This window comes from Mauremys mutica, chromosome 10 (assembly GCF_020497125.1).
Source record: "Mauremys mutica isolate MM-2020 ecotype Southern chromosome 10, ASM2049712v1, whole genome shotgun sequence".
In the NCBI taxonomy this organism is placed as follows: Eukaryota; Metazoa; Chordata; order Testudines; family Geoemydidae; genus Mauremys; species Mauremys mutica.
In genome coordinates this window covers 49,948,598-49,965,970 of record NC_059081.1, presented here as the reverse complement: position 1 = coordinate 49,965,970, position 17,373 = coordinate 49,948,598, and the positions used below count along the sequence as shown (strand labels likewise).

The 17,373-nt window shown below is 41.8% G+C and overlaps 1 protein-coding gene across 3 annotated transcripts in view; it reads left to right on the top strand.

Moving 5' to 3' along the window:
• Window positions 1-17,373, top strand: part of COL5A2 (collagen type V alpha 2 chain) — a 205,954-nt gene that overhangs the window by 129,188 nt on the left and 59,393 nt on the right. For all 3 annotated transcript variants that reach the window (XM_045032274.1, XM_045032272.1, XM_045032273.1), the window contains 7 exons: window positions 1,613-1,690; window positions 2,858-2,902; window positions 4,292-4,345; window positions 5,951-6,004; window positions 8,287-8,340; window positions 15,366-15,419; window positions 16,151-16,204. In XM_045032274.1, coding sequence (XP_044888209.1) covers window positions 1,613-1,690; window positions 2,858-2,902; window positions 4,292-4,345; window positions 5,951-6,004; window positions 8,287-8,340; window positions 15,366-15,419; window positions 16,151-16,204 — 393 coding nt within the window. The remainder of the gene's footprint in view (window positions 1-1,612; window positions 1,691-2,857; window positions 2,903-4,291; window positions 4,346-5,950; window positions 6,005-8,286; window positions 8,341-15,365; window positions 15,420-16,150; window positions 16,205-17,373) is intronic.

Here is a 17,373-nt window from a genome sequence, read left to right as displayed (position 1 = left end):
GAATTTAGTATGTATATTTTAGCAGTTAAAAAAATCCCAATACAAAGTGCATTAGAGTCAATAGGAATCCTTCCATTCCAGTGGACTTTGGATCAGGCCCCAAGGGATTGAAGAGAAACAGTGTGATGGTTCATGGAGGAATGAAGAGAAAGATGGGATGATTTAGCAAAGGGAAATTTAGGCTGGACAATGAGTCAATTTGTTATTAAGTTATTTAAAGTATGATGGAGTCATCTTCTTGGTTGCGCAGTGGATTCCCTTTTGCTGGAATTATTGAGACCTAAAGCTAGATGAAGCATTCAGGGATGTTCTGTAGGGAGCAATCCTGCACAGCATGGATGTGGATTAGGTGATCTGCAAGACATTTCTTTACCAAGATCCTATGAAGTGTAGGATTGATTACAGGTTAATGTGAAATGAAATTGTTCCTTTTCATATTTTGTAAATTACATCATGTGTTGCTGTTCTAAAGATATAGTTCTTGATTCCCCACTGCATTACTGGCTTTATAGCACTGTAACTCTATTGAAATCAAGGGAGTTACGCTGATGACGGATGTAAAACTGGAGTAATGTAGTGGTGAAACAAGCGCTGATAATGCTGGGCAGCACATTGGCTCCTTATGTTACTCTAAGGGACCCTAAACCCAGCTGATCCAGCCCTCGTAGGATCTCCCCAGCATTGTGGTACAGAACTGCTGTTGTGGTTGCTAAACCACCCATCTTTTGTGGCAGCTGGTCTAGAAAATGTGGTAGGAAGAGGCGTGGCCAGAGCTCCCCTGCTTCTAAGAGAATCCTGGCTTGTGTAATGGCCCCATGGAAGGAACAGGACAGGGAAGCCTTCAGGCACCTGGGCACTGTGGTAGGGGACCAGTCAGACACTGTGCACCCATAGGGTCAGAGGAGTGCAAAGGACAATGAGTACTCCTCAGTCACAACTGAGGAGATGGCCCTAAATAAGCAAAATAAAAAGGTTTTGGTTTTTCAACCATATCAACAAGCACGTCGGCAAGAGAGGGGTGTGTGTTTGTTGAAAACCCTCCCTGCTTTAATTAATTTGTTTTGTAGGCTGGCACAGGATCACAAGAACAGCAGATGCTCTTCAGCTTTGCTGACTAAGGGAAATACGGTCAAAGTAATTATTTAAGATGAAAGAAAAAATCAGCTAATTGTCCACTTAGCTTCATATATTTCTAAATGTTAGGGACATTTATGTAAAAACAAAATAAAAAATGTGAGGCTCAGAAAACACTGAAAAATGTCTCCAGACAAGATTAAGGTGGATATAACTTAAAAGTCAGGGAAAGAGAAATGTATCTCATTTCAAGGAAGATCTTTCCTTTAATAATAATAAAAAATCTTTTTTGGATTAAAGTGCAGTATGGTTTGAAAAGCAAGCATGCAAATTGTGAGTTACCTAACTCAGCTGCTCTTTGAGGGCCTGATCCAACTTCTGTTTAAGTGAATGAAAGTTTTTTTTAATGACGAAAATATGATTTTCCTCTTTAGCACTGCAGAGCCAGAATAAATAATGAAAAGTGAGTAGTGTAGTTTTCTGACTGTTGCATCATGAACGCAATTGCCAGCTAAAATTGGGCTTCTCATTTTTACAGCCGTTTGCAGCTCAGATGGCAGGACTGGATGAGAAATCTGGAATCAGTAGTCAAATGGGATTCATGCCCGGTGCAGTGGTGAGAACACATTGAATACCTCTGTATGGTAAAACAGATCTGAAGTAGAATATGTATGCAAGGAATGAATGAATAGCAAAGACATCCACCCAAATGCCATATGCTCCCTTCATGTAAATGCACTTAACACTTTTCTTTTCAACCCAACATTTGATTCTCACCCGGGATCACAAGTGGTTTACTTGTTTGTTCCTATTGTTATATTAATATTATTTATTGGTTTGTTGCTGTTTCCTTCTTTTACCCGCTCCTTGAACAGGAAATGTAATATGGAACCCACTTGAAAACCAGGGGTTCTGTGTTTAAGACAAAATATGAAACTTGCATGATACCAATTCTTTGTGACGCTGTCAAAATACAAATTCTGCTCTCCTGTAGTATTCTCTTATTTCCCTAGTATTCCTAGAAGCCGGGTGAGAATTGCTTTCAAACAAAATTGTTATTGCTCTCAGAGTTGAGGTTTCAATTCAATAAGTTATTTTTCTTAAATTTCCCTCCTTTTTTAGGGAGGAAAATTTCATGAAATTCTGAAAAAAATTATTGTGAAACTTGACCCTTTAAAAATAGTTGTTAAGATTTCACAGACTCAGAACACTACTGAGACCCTCTCCTATACATTTAGTGTAGCAGGATAACCACAGTACAGCACTGGTCCCACAGTTCTACTCATTTGAATAATGAGGCAGAGATTTGAGTTTGAATTAATTAAACATGATATTTGGCTACATTGTACTTGACAAGTTTATTTTTGATTGTTTCATTTTTGTTGTAGAGTGAGGCAGGCCTCAAAGCCTCACAGGACCAAAGGCCTCACCGCACATTCCAAGCTTGTAGCATAACTAGGAGAGTTTCTTTCCTCCTACATTTAGTGACTCTACAGAGAAAAAGCAATCCAAGGTTTTCAACCCCTTCTGAATTACATGCCTCCCAATGTTCTGATTCTTCTTTGACTCCCTTCCTCTTCTTCCCTTCCCCTTTTGACTCCCTTCTGCACCTAACAGCCCAGTGTCCAATGAGTATCAGCTCATTATGCTTCCAGAGGCTTTGACCATAGAAGTGTTAGTTTGACGTTCACCATCAGACATGCTCTTTCGCTTGGTTTACATGGTGAGATGATTTGATTTCATTTATTTTAAGCGATTTAACAAGCGCTTGTGTTTTTAATAGGGTCCAGTGGGTCCAAGAGGTCCGCAGGGTCTACAAGGACAACAAGTAAGTGACTTGTTCCATGGTGTTTTTCACAGATGTACACAAAAGGAATAAGAACAGACCGAGTGCATGATATCTAGAGTGTTCATGTAGGCCCTGTTTCTGGAAAGTGTCCTTCATCAAAGGTGTATGTCCTCTGCTAGTTAGGGATGTACTTAAGCATGTGGTTAAGTGCTTTCCTGATTTAAAGCCATAAAGATGTCGTGCACACAGAGAAATTCCATCCTAAAAAAGTATTAACTGATCTTGTATTCTTATGTAATTCTATGAAACACAGTGGGCCAAATCTATCCCATTAACTTGGATGGAGTTACACCTGAGGTGTATTTGGCCTATAATTGTCTGTTTGTCAGATGCTTACAGTGATGATCCTTGCTAATTATATTGCTATTCAGAGATAGCATAATACAAGTAATGCATCTTTCTTAAAGATTTCCCAAATTGTGTACCTGTGTATAGAACGAGTAGCCTGCAGTGTCTTAGCCTATCCCTAATTCTTACAAGGAATTAGGCAGGACAGTCCAAGCACTACATAATTAACACAAGTCACCACTGAGCACTATGCCCAGAGAATTACAACATAACCTCTTTTATTTCATTGCCATTTTTCAGTCTTATACCACAGGCATCATGATCTTAAATGCATGTGCAATTTCTACTCAAGTCAGAATTTACTTTCTCATTTTTAAACTGATTCCAGTTATCAATGAAATAGCTTTGTTTCAAATTTACTGGCCAAATTCTGACACCCCTGTGAATTTTGAATAGTACCTTACTCCTTCAATAGTCCCACTGGTTTGTGGCTCTCTGTTATTGTTCTATTGTGGTGAAGTGTTTATCCTGATATTTGATGTACAAAGGAGAAATCTGTTTAAAGTAAATGCTGCATTCTTCAGAGTTACCTTCTGCACTGAAAGTCAGGAATCTTGGTACCCACATAAGTCCAGTGATGGTTTATGAGGCTTCAGAAGATAGTCATGTTAATCCAAAGAGATCAATTTGCTATCAGGTCCAGAAGAGGTCTTTTTACTCATCACATATTTTAATTATGGCACTCTTAAATAATAGAAAATGTTGGCTATTAACTTTCTCTGGCTTCAGTATCAGCACTGGGCTAGCTTCAGATGGGGTAAAGATGTGCTGAGCTGCAAAATGTGCATGTGGCTCAGGACTTTTCCAAAGTTTGAGGGGTATTAGGATGCAGAGTATTCATTTATTCCATTGTCATGACATGAGTTCGAATCTGGATCCAAACTGTCTCAAGAACAGTCATTATTCCCATCTGGGTTGCTAATTGTGCCTGTATAATTTTTACTGTTTGTAATAGTTTTCCAGACCACTACCTTTGGTTCTAATCTATTCTATATTTATCCTTTTTTGGGTCAATTTTAGGGTGGTGTTGGCCCCGCAGGCCCGCCAGGTGAATCTGGGGATCCAGGACCAATGGTAAGGTCAAATATATGTGCATCTTCCCAATGTAAAATTGCAGACTGTACAGTAGAGACTATTCTAAATTCTCACTATACCATAGGCTCCTCTCTTGCTGCATGCACCAAAGGGACCATGTGACAAGGGCTGCAGTCAGGACTGGTGGTAATATTTTTCTGCTGGTTCACTGAGTTTTAATTGCTTTGAATGGCAGTGATGGGAGTTGTGGTGGATCACAACCTCAACAGGATTCAGCAATGCAATGCTGTTGCAAAAAAAGCAAATGTATTAACAGAGGCATAGCATGCAAGTCACAGGAGGTGATAGTACCGCTCTACTTGGCACTGGTCAGGCCTCATCTGGAGTACTGTGTCCGATTTTGGTCACCACTTGTATAGAGAGGATATAGAGAAACTAGAAAGGATCCAGAGACGAGTGACAAAGATGATCAACGGGATGGAACACAAGCCATGTGAGCAAAGGCTGAAGGACCTGGGTATGTTTAGTTTGGGAAAGAGGAGATTAAGGGGGGCACATGATAGCGGTCTTCAACTACTGGAAAGGCTGCCATAAAAAAATGGAGAAAAAATATTCTCTCTTGCCACAGAGGGCAGGAGAAGGGGGCAATGGGTTCAAATTACAGCATAGCAGATTTAGGTTAAATTTCAGGAATAACTTCCTAACTGTAAGAACAGAAGGACAATGAAACCTACTACCTAGGGAAGTCATGGAAGCTCCTTCAGTGGAGGTTTTCAAAAAGAGGCTGGATAGCCATCAGTCTTGGATGGTTTAGACCAGTGGAGGGCAACCTCGAGGCCCATCAAGGTAATCTGATTGCGGGCCGCGAGACATTTTGCTGACGTTGAATGTCTGCAGGCGTGGCCCCCTGCAGCTCTCAGTGGCTGCGGTTTGCTGTTCCCGGCCAATGGGAGCTACGGGAAGTGGCGGGTTGCGGGGACATGCTGGCTGCTGCTTCCCGCAGCTCTCATTGCCCACCACTGGTTTAAACACAACAAATCCTACATCATGGCAGGGTGTTAGACTAGACGACCCTTGCGATCCCTTCTATTCCTGTGATTCTAATGATTAGCGCCTTTCATCCACTGATCTCAAAATACTTGAAGGTGAGTAAGCATTAGTATCCCTGCATGGCTGGTGAGGTGATTTAAACAAACAAAGAAAGATTAGAATGATGGTCCCAAAATCACACACCAGGTCATGGGCAGAATCAGAACTAGAGGCCAGACTTCACGAACCCTGCTGTAATCACTAGCCCTCACTGCCTGCCAAGAGAGTGGATATTGCTATTAGTTTCACCTGACTTCAATGTGTAAAGTCTCTAAAAGGCCCCTGCTCATGATCCTGACTACGATTTTGGAATAACTAAAATACACTTTCGCCCTCATAGAATTCATCCTGCATTTTATTCAAAGACTAGTGTCTCTTTCCTAGGGCATTGTGGAATAGAATGGTTGAGAAGGGATAAGAATTATGATGTTGCTGAAAATTAAATCTTCACTACTGTTCGTTGTCTTTATAAAATGACCTTTCAGAATGAAATATATTTATTTTCTGGGGGACTGTTTTTTGGATTAATTAATGTATGATGTATTTAATTACTAGGGTCCAGCTGGTGCTCGGGGCCCCGAAGGACCTCCAGGCAAACCTGGTGAAGATGTACGATTTTTTTTGTTTTGTACCTTGTTTTACTTTTAATAAAACATGTAGGCTTCTCGTGTACAGTTGCTGGCCAGTGCAAGTGTGTGTTCTGATTATTTCTGTCCATTTCATTTTCACTGTAACCTTGCTACTCACCTCCAGTGTCATAGCTACTAACTTCCTGCCAAAGACGACAAGACTTCTGTCTTGTCAACAATATCCCTTTTTTATCTTGTGGGGCCAGTGGTGAGCTATGCAAAGCACTTACTCCCCCACAGGGCTAAATGACGCATCTTCCTAATGTTCCTTGCCCTGCTAGCCCTCAGCTTGAGATGCCTTGTTTGAAATCAAAGCCAGGATTCCCATGTAATAGTGAACCTGAGCCCCACCCCCTGCTCTCTCTCTTAAGAAAAGCTTTGGAGCACTATGGGCAGTTAAGGAGAAAAAAGGACCACAATAATGTTGATCTGGATCTATGACATTATTTGTTGTTGTTTTTAAACCATTTGATTTGTTCCTCAAGATTTAACCACATCTGAAAATGAAGGAATGCGATAACCATTAGTTATAATTGTGATGTGTTAGAGCAGGGCTGGGCAAACTTTTTGGCTCGAGGGCCACATCGGGGAATAGAAATTGTATGGTGGGCCATGAAGGCTCACAAAATTGGGGTTGGGATGCGGGAGAGGGTGTAGGCTTTGGGGTGGGGCTGAGGATAAGAAGTTTGGAGTGTAGGAGAGTGCTCTGGGCGGGGATCGAGGGCTTCAGAGGGTGGGAGGGGGATCAGGGCTGGGGCAGAGGTGCGGGAAGGGGTGCGGGCTCTGGGGTCAGGCTCGGGGTGAGAAGTTTGGGGTGCAGGAGGGTGCTCCGGGCTGGAATTGAGGGGTTTGGAGAGTGGGAGGGGGATCAGGGCTGGGGCAGGGGGTTGGGGCATGGGGAGAGGCTCGGGTGCAGGCGCTGAGCAGCGCTTACCTCAAATGGCTCCCGGAAGCAGTGGCATGTCCCTTCTCCAGCTCCTACGTGGAGGTGCAGCCAGGCAGCTCTGCTCACTGCCCCATCTGCAGGCACCGCCCCTGCAGCTCCCATTGGAGCGCGTAGGAGCCAGAGAGGGACCGTGCTGGCTTGCGGGAGCTGCGTGGTGCGGTCCCTGACCCTGCGACCCGACCAGAGTGCCAGAGCGGAGCTGAGCCACTGGTGCGGCTCATGGGCCGGCTTCAAATGGCTGCGGGCCGTAGTTTGCCCACCCCTGTGTTAGAGTAACATATCCCTGCTTTGAGCAGGGGGTTGACTAGATGACCTCCTGAGGTCTCTTCCAACCCTAATTTGCTATGATTCTATGATCCCTCTGCCATCAATTTGTAACCCCATACTACTAGGTGAAGGATTTTCTGGTAGCGCACACGTATCTGTGTTTGTAAAAGCATGACTGTTGCACTTAATTTTAACAAGTGGTAAAGTTAAAAGTAAAAGTCAGTTAATGTTATGGAAATACATTCTATTTTGTGAAAACATAATGAACTCCTTTAGTGGCAATTATACAGTACAAATAATTTGAGCAATAGGAATCTTAGGAAAGGATCAGCGCTTAATCCACTGAAGCCAATAGAGCTCAGACTCCTAAGAGGTCCATTAGTTTCCTTCATAATGTGTAATGTCACACCACCTATGTCTAGAATTTTCCTTTTCCTGAATCCTTTTAGCTTCTTTAAGTCTAGCACCCTGGATGCTTTATAACTAATTCATGCAAATAAAGGGTTGCTTGGTTGGTGGCTATGGCTAACTGTAAACAATCCTCTTTAAAGTTCACTTACTCAATTCAAGCCAGTTTTCTTTTTCCTTCAAATTGCACAGAAAATGCTTTCATCGACTTATGCTTAATTATTCAGACTTCTGCACAGAGTCAAGGAAAGATACCAAGCTAAAGCCCAAACCACTGTAGGTTAATATTACCGCAGAAAATTTTTAGATCATGAACAAAGTTAAATTATCATTACAAAAGGTTACATTTTTACTAACCCAGAGCAAAACTATTCTGCAGCGCCATCTAGTGACATTGAAGTACACTTTAGACCCACTTTAAGCCCAATCCTCCAGAGTTTTCATAAGAATGTTGTTACATTAATAAATGTAGCAATCAAGTTTATTACTGTAGTCAGCACAATTCAATAGATATTATAGGACACGAGTGTAGTTAATTTATGTTACTGGAGAGAAAATGGATGAAGATGAAGTTTGGACAGAGAGATAATATGGTAACTTATTTTTGACTTTTTTATATCTTCACTTTTTTTGTTTTTTAGGGTGAGGGCGGAAGATCAGGACAACCAGGCGAGACTGGATTTCCAGGATCTACAGTAAGACCATGATAACTTATAGTTTAGCAGACATACTGTTTGTGGCATTAATAAATATATTTTTTCTTTTTAGTAAAGTGGTGCAAAGTAGTGACAGTTACTATTTTAATACATTTGTCGTCAGTTTCCTAATGGACTAATACAATGCTATATTTTAGCAATGATTGTCTTGGGTTATCCCTGAGGGTTCTTTTACAGGCCCACAATGCCTCTAAAAGACTTCAAAGGAGACCAGATCTAAGATTGGGGGTCAGTATACCTTCTTATAGACATATGTTCTTATCCATAGTCACCATCTCAGAGAACTCTAAAACTAAATGTAAAACCTGTAAATGTATAACAGCTGTGCCAGGATGCTTGTGCTAGAATGATGTCATGGATACAGAATATCATCCCATGCAGCCAATAACGTTTTCATCTGCTGCCGTATGGCGAAATTCATCCTTGACAGCAATGAATTTACACCGTTGATGACTATGATCTATCGAGCGTGAGTCAAACATTTCCCAGCAACTTGTGTTGTCATTTACACCAATGTGGGGTAATGTGGTACCAGATCAGAATGATCACCACTTTGCACTGGTGTAAATAACAACTCAAGGTGTAAGGTAAGGGCAAACTGGGTGCATAGTACACATATGTGGCTTATTAGTCATGTGTTTGCTTACCAGTTTAAGAGCTACTCCTGTTTAAAAATAATTTTTGTCTTTGTTCCCATATATAAAATCTGCTGCTAAGGCTGAATTCTCCTCCATGCTGCATTCATGTCCAATGGCAGGCAGTAGTGACAGGGGGAAAATCTGTATGTCATTTTCTACCTGAAAATTAAAGTACTCAATATCATCCTGAACATTTGAGTTTGAGATGCTTCTGCAAATATGTTGTTTTGTAAGAGGGAATTTCTATTTGCAAAAGTCTTATCCAAGCTGGACACACATTTTAATATAATTTGCACCATTTGTATGTCTCTGATAATTTTGAGGTAGCTTTGTTAGAATGCATTTAAGGTTACAAGCAGGTTTGGTCTCATGGAGAAAGTTGCATGGTTTGTCCTACTCACATGGTATTTCTTTCGATTCTTTGATGGGCTGTGTGTGCGCCACATACTTACCAGAGAGGCATTTTTACTCAGTGTCTCAGAGGAGATGTTGGACCTCTTTAAACAAAACACAAAAGGAAAAAAAAGTCAGGAAAAAACCCTCAAACCTCTCAATTGTCTGTGTTTGTCACAGTTGAGCAGGCAATAGTCTGGAGCCTTTTACCGGTATGTTCTTGTTCTCATATGTATTACATAGTATTCACTTGATGTACAGTACTAACATGTACAAACTTACATTTTCAATGTGCTCAATATACTTTACAAAACTGCTATGGGAAAGCTGGATTTCACAAGCACAAAACTGATTGAAATAAAGTGATGATAGATTTAATGTGAAATTTCATGAAAGAATTATTGTCATTTTTGCCTCAGCACATGCAACAATGTAGAATTCCTCCCCAGAACTCATATGAGCATTACAAACATCGGCTCAGCTCATGCTGTGGCTTGTGCACTATGGGCTCAGTCCTGCATGGTGCTGAGCAGCTCCAGGAGGTGCAGAGCACTTCAGCTCACATTAGAGTTAATAGAAATATTTGGTGCTCAGTGCCCCAGGAGAAACTTTCCAGGATCAGCCCCCATGTTTCCAAGGGCACATGGTTGGTGAATGAAAGAGCTCCTAAATATATAGTGCAAATGCTGCAGAGGGTAGTAGTTGGTAGTTCAGGTTATGCCTTGTGATGGGTTGTTCTACTCCCTGCTGGATGGTGCTATTTCCTAGCAGTTCTGGGGATCAGTTCAGTCAGGTCGATGCTCCTTCCAGTCGTTATACCTTGGCAGTTTTTCCTCTGTAGCCCCTCTCTTGGTCTCAGGAGCCGCAGCTGGCCTCTTCATTACTCAGCCCTCTGGTCAGGTCACTATTCTGATTCCCTTCCGGGCGAGAGTGTATCAAGGTTCCTGCTCTCCAGCAGTCTCAGGCGGTCTTCTGCTTCACTGCCTCACAGTGCCACTACCGCAGTGGCTGGCAGGAGATCTTGGGCCCACCCTCTACTCCAGGTTCTGGCTCAGGGACCTCTGTACACAGCAGCCAAGGTCCGTTCCATGCACCTTGCTGCCTTTCCCTGAGCCGCTTCCATACCTCCTGGCCTTCCCCGCTCCTCTCGCTTTGCCAGTCTCTTCGCTCCCACCTCCCAGGCAGTAACTTTAGGCAACATGTCTCTGCAGCCCCTCAAACACTCCTCGCTGCTCCCAGGGAGTGACTGCAGACTTCTCCCTGCTGCCCACTCTGCTTTAAATTTCCTGTCTTTTTTGTAGAAGTCCCACTTTTTCCTCATAGGTGAGCATCTCTCTAATTAGCTGTCTCCAGCCTAAAGCCCCTCAATTTGCATCCTCATTAGCTGATTGGGCCAACCAGGCCTAATTCAGCTCTTGCAGGGCCAGTGTGGGGAGCACGCCCCATCACACGTCTTCTCAGAGAAGCAGAAATATATGCTACATAACGCATCTTCTCAGCCCTCCCTAGAAATCCCACATTAAGCAGTAGGATTTCTGGAGCATATTTGGGCAAAATTAGGCTTCAGTCTTCACCCGATTCCTCTGTGCTCTAATGATTACATCAGTTACAGGTTTAAAACCTGTATTGTCCCAAATTAAAAGTACTAATTGCAGTTGTAGGAACAAACAAATTAGCCTTTGGTCATTAGTGCACGTATATGTGGTAAGCAGACATAAATATAAAATTCCTTAACTATCCATTAATGCTTTATAGTAAAGATGGTGCCAGACCAAAAGCACAAAGTAGAACACTTCTATACTTTAGGAATATTTGGATCTACATCCAAATCAAAATTTGACAGTTCAGGCTCATTGCTGCTTTGTACTGCCTTCCCATGTTCTAGGCATGACCTCGGCATGACCCCACTGTAAGGATGAAATAGATACTGCTAATATGAACCCTCCAAAATACCCACAGAAGAGAAAATGAGTTTGGAGTGTGAGAACAGCTTTGAGGGAACACAGTCACTCCAAACCACATATTTATGCATATCTATATGTATGTGTATATCTATAGCCACATGACCTTAAATGATGCTTCTTAATTTAAATTGCTCTTAAATTACATAGGAGATGGGGGAAGATTGAATCAATGTATTTGTTTATACAGAGCACCAGCTGTCATACATTTGTAAGTGCTTTAACATACAGTCGAACCCATTTATGTCGACCTCGGTTAACTTGCCAATCCTATTAAGTCGACGGTTTACAAGTGGAACCGCCAAACTCCCTCTTTGTCTTATGGGTTTCTCATCCGTTATGTCGATTCGCCGAACCCTAATATCTCGAGCCCGTCCCCGACCCACCGTGTCCCCAGCCGCCTGCCTTTGCCGGATCCAGCCACGTGCAGGCAGCGCGGTAAGGGGGCAGGGAGGGGGTGGGGGGGGGTGGATAGGGGTTTATCTCGATCATTGGTTATCTCGACGGCTTTTGGCAAACCCCTAGGCCGTCGAGATAACAGGGTTCAACTGTAATTCTAAAATACACAATTCATAATACTTGCAAACCCATAATACTTTAAAACACAATAGTGAACAAACTGGGTATTACCCAGCTAAACCAGAAGAAGGATAGGAGACACTTCATATGGATTTAATCAGACTGCAACTTTATTATTAGATATCTGGGACTATCCAGCAGATAAAAGTGTACAGTGCAGGCAACTCCATGTTCATTCAAATAACTACTCGGGGCTTCCACCAGCCCCCCTTTATTTTCCATCTGGGTCCCCCGGCCAACCCATGGCTTGGACCTTACCATCCACCCCCATTCATAGAACGGCTACAGGAAAGGGGGGTTGGCTCCCTGCCGTACCATAGGAGCCCCGACCCACCTTCCAGTCCTTTAACCAGCACTTCCTTTTAAAGTCCTTTACCAAGCCTTTTATCCAGCAGTGGAGGCCTTCCCTATGGAGTACCCCCTCATCCCTGTTTTCACCGTTCTGTGTCTACATGGAGCCATGCTGCCTCGCATGCTTGGATCCCCTGCTCCCTGCTGCTGCTGCCTTGCTTGCTGCCTGAGAAAGGGCTTCTAACCCGAGGATTTGCACCTTGTAAAACCTTCTGCCCTTACATGCCCAGAGGATGAGTCAGCATCGCCAAGCTGACCCCCACCCACCTTTTTTTGCAGAAGTTTCTGACCTCCTTCCACCCCCACCCCTCATAAAGCACTGCTACCTTCCTGTGGCAAGCCTGGACAATGTCCTTCCCCATCAGGTGTGGTACAGTCAATCATATAAAAAACATTTTTAAAATCCCTCTCTTTTGAAGATCACAGTCACCTCTCAATCCACTCCAAATATCTGAGAAAATTTAATGGGCCTTGTAGTGTGCCCTGAAAGGGAAGAAGTGAATTCTAGTGTTGCAGGGCCCCCATTGAGAACATCCTTCTAGCTGCCTGCTGTCTTTTCAAGCCTTGAAACTCCAGCTTGGGTAACTCTGTTGGCAGCCTATCATGGGGAGAGAGGTGATCTCTCAAGTAGGCAGGTCCCAGATGATTTAAGAGTTTTATAAGTCAAAGGCAACACCCTAAACTCTGCTTGAGACTAGGGGTATGTCTGCACTACAGCTGGGAGTGGGACTCCCAGCCTGTGTAGGAAAACTTGCACCGGTTCAGCTTGAGCAGTATGGATACTGTAATGCTGGTGGAGACTCAGGCTAGCCATCTGAGTTCAGATCCCGGGGATCATGTGGCCTTGAGAGACCAAACTGCAATGTCCCCAGTAGTATTTTTAGTGCACTAACTCAAACTGAGCTAGTGCAAGTCTGTCTACCTGGTCTGGGAGGGTTGCTGCCAGCTCCAGTGTGGACGTACTGAGTAATAATTTGCACTTTGCATAGTGCCACCGACTTCAATGCTACTACAACAGTAAGGTACTCTCAGTGCAAGTAAGGGTACTAGAATTTTGTCCTTAATTATCACTTCTGCTCATTTTTACGGATTTCTCTAACCAGATTTGATAAACTTAATTTTTTTTCTCCTTTTCTATGTTATTTACTGTTCCTGTATTTTGTTTTTTCAAAAAAATAGCTACTAGTAATTAAGTCAGATACTTAATAAAATAAATGATGGGAAAAATTATTTTAAGGTGATGAGTTTGTGATATGTTGTGTGTCTGACATATGGCATTCATTGGGCTGGTTTCTCTGGTTCCCTAAGCTCACAAAGGGACCTTAAACCAGCCAGAGATTCCCTCTGGAGAATTCCACTCTTTAGGAGGAATCTTTGGCTGAAGTAAAGTTGGCAAGATGCCCTTCTGATCTCCATCTTAAGTTGGCATGGTGTGCCTGCTGGTGGCATGTTGAGAATGGGGCGGGAGGAGGGTGTTGTGCAGCAGGGGATCAATGAGCCTGATCCCTGTCTGGTGCTATAGAGCTTATACCACCAGGAAAAGTTAGAATAGCTCCCCTGCTGCTCTAACTTCCACTGTGGGAGAGTAGCTGGGGATCAGGGACCTGCATTCAGCTCTTTGCTACTAGTGCTGTCTACTGTGTTGGAGTGCAGCTCAGACATACAGAGGAACTGGGGTTATTGGTTTTTTAGATTGGACGTGGTATATGTCATTACATGACATTTCAAACTCTATGATATAATATGACAATACTAAAGAAAATACTGTTCTTTGTATTAAATAGTTCATTTTAGCGGTTTGTCATCCACAGTATAGTTATTCAACAGCGATTCCAATCAGTGAAGAGGAAATGGAAGTGTCATTTTATTTATGATGGGGAAGTCACAGGCATCCAAAAATGGGCTTCCCTTCCCCACCTGATCCCAATTGCTTTGTGTTGAAGGAGATCCCATTTTTCTAATGTTGACAATTTAATTTTACACTCAGTTCAAGTAAGGAGTAGAGGGATTTCACCCCTTCGTTTCTTCTGCGCCTCAGTTTCCTTTGTTAAATCCTCTTTCCCCATACACATTCTGAGGTGTCATTGCAGCACACAGATCTATGGGTGAGAGGCCTGGTGTTCTACCTTTGAGACTGCAATGACACCTTTAATTGGCTATTTGCATTTTGGGGGAAACCGAGCCCCTTTGTTCTGTAGAAGCAGAAAATGTAATCTTTGAAAGGCTAACAGCCCCGACGTAATGCTCAAGGCCTGATTCAGCAAGATACTTAAAAGCATAAGCTTAACTTTCAGCATGGGCGTAATGTGATTGAATAATTAGTTGGGCACATGCATAAGTAATTTGCTCAACTGAGGCAAGAGCAGAAGGTACTCCAGGTTTCAAATGTATGTGAACAATATGGCATCCTAGTAACGCAATATACTGTCACAGGCCTGGCTCCCTGTCTTACTAGGAATTATTTAGGCCTTTTCTGAAAAAAAATGTCTGTGTTTTTTGCCTCATTTTCCTGTACAGGTAAAAGTACACCAGGTTGCTTTCAAACAGTTGCTAAGATAGTTTTAGAAGCAGTTTGCTTATGAGGCTGCGTTAGTGGTGAGAAAGACAGATTAGAATTTGGCAGTTGATCTTTTTTTAAATGTAAATTATAGCTGTCTTCTCATCCCACTGAACTTGTTAGGTTCCCTTCTCCTTATGTTAAAAAACTAGCTTTGATGTTGATTTTTACTGTATTACTTCCATTATGTATTTAGGGCTTGATCCAAAGCCCAGTAAAGTCAATGGGAAACCCTTAATGCTTTTTACTAGGAGACCTCTAAACTTCAGTAGGACATTATGGTGACCATAAAAGGAACATTCATCACACGTGGCCTCATTGTTACGTGCTGTGTGTCTTGCAATGCTATAGCCCCAAGGTGAAGGTGTATTAGATATGTATCAATGTACCTAGTACTTTTTTTCTTAGTTCCCTGACCAGTCTTAGCTGCACTAACAGTAAGCGTATCTACTCAGACGTGTAAGGAGAGTATTCAACTGTACAGATTTGGGTCACTTTATCTGTGTTTGTGTTTTTCTATTTTAGGGATCTCGAGGCTTTCCTGGTGCTCCAGGTCTTCCAGGTCTAAAGGGCCACAGGGTAAGCATTACCTATCAGTCTTACAGATAATCTTTCACAACAGTTGTAATTTTTTCAATCAGCCTATTGTATGCTAGTCGACTGTTTGACCTATTTAGTAATGGCAAAATCATGAGAGTTAGAGATGGAAAAGTCCTACCAGAAAACCTAGTCCATCTTCCTTTAAGTACAGGTTCATCTCTAGTGTTTTGTCCATTCTAGTTTCAAATGTCTCAGGCAACTGGGAAGAAATAAAGTAAGCAAATACTGTATTAAACTCAAGTGGAGACAAAACTGACCTTTGGCTAACTGTTCTCCCATCATGCTGGCAGATCTGGCACTAGGAAGGGGAACTCTAGGGTTGGATATGTTTATGAAAGAGAACAGTTATAAATTACCAAGGTTTGTGGCCAGGTTTCCACTTCAGGGAGCAATAAACAGGATTACAGGGAGAAATAAATAGGGCTACGGTGGCTCAGAGCTTTCCCCTCATTGTCTTTATATATATTTGCAGGATTCTTGTTCTCAGAGGGAACAAACCCAAGGAAATGTATCTCACACAAACGGTTGTTTCATTTGAAAAGTATTTTAAATCTCTTTTCCCATCTGTTTTCTTGTGTGTATTCTTTCTTTTTCTCCCCAGCTCAGATCCACCCTGATGATGATATTTTAATAAAAGATTATTTCAATAATAAATATCATAAATGATTGTTTGTGTGTATTTATTTATACTTATATATTTCTCCTCACAGGGACACAAAGGACTTGATGGTCCTAAAGGTGAGGTCGGAGCAACTGGATCCAAGGTAATATCTTCATTATGAAATTTGGTTTGGGGTTTCAAAGGAGTTATAGTGTTTAGCTCTTGGAGTGTCCAAATGAGTCGTGTTTATATATTTTAGTGTCTTTCATCCAAAAGGATCCTAAAGCCCAAAGAATAAAACCTGTGGAAGAACATTGATTAATCATACTTTCCATAATGCTAAAAACAGCTGAAGATAATAGATCTTTAAAATGAAAAAAACTTTGTTTCCTCTGCTGATCACCAACTTCTCTGATTATTTATTTACTTGTTAAGTAGCTCCATAGATGTGATTGGTCTGTTTTGGGGGATGCTACTTGCATGAGAATTTCATTGTTCCTGAGCAGAACTGCATGGAATTTCCATATCTGTGCAATCCACTTAACTTGCCTAAAGCTGAAGAATTTGGGCTTTATGCAGGAGTGCCAGTGGATTGGGGAGATGAAATCTTCATCCCCAGTTTGGGTCTGCAGTTTGTGCATTAGAATAATGGCTGTAGATTATTTGTGTCATTTGCAAGTGTTGGGATCTATGGATCCATGTTAAACTAAATCCCATTAATCCTCTTCTAGCTGGATCCCAGGCCACTTTTGCACTGCTCAATGGCTCATGTGGAACTGGCACGGAGATAATTCCTCTGGTGCACAGATGCTTTGTGCATTTGCCTTATACTGTTTTGGGAATTTGGACAGGCCCTGCATCTATAATTAGGCATGGCAGAATTTGATTTTTTAAATAATTTCAACAGATAATATCAAGGTTTATTTTTAAGCATTTTCTTCAATTTGTAGCAATTTAAATTTTCACAGTTGTACAAAATTATGGGTTTTAAACTTTAATTTTTTATCTATTTAAATTCTCACAGTTGAGGGAAGCTATCGGTGTGTCAGACAATAATTATTTAATGACAGTAGACATTGAGATTAAAAAGGTTAAAGTTTTAGAGCCATTAAAACACAAATTGTCAACATCACATGTTAAAATTTACAAAGAAAATGTCCTTAAATCAAACTCTAATAAGTTCTCAAGCAACATGTCAATTACTATCGATAACAATATTTTTTCTTCAGTTTCAGTGTCAATCAACATTTACTGACATTATCGTATATAGTATCTCTCCGATTTACCAACATTGGCCGATAAAAATCGAATCCTCCTAAGCTATCTATAGTG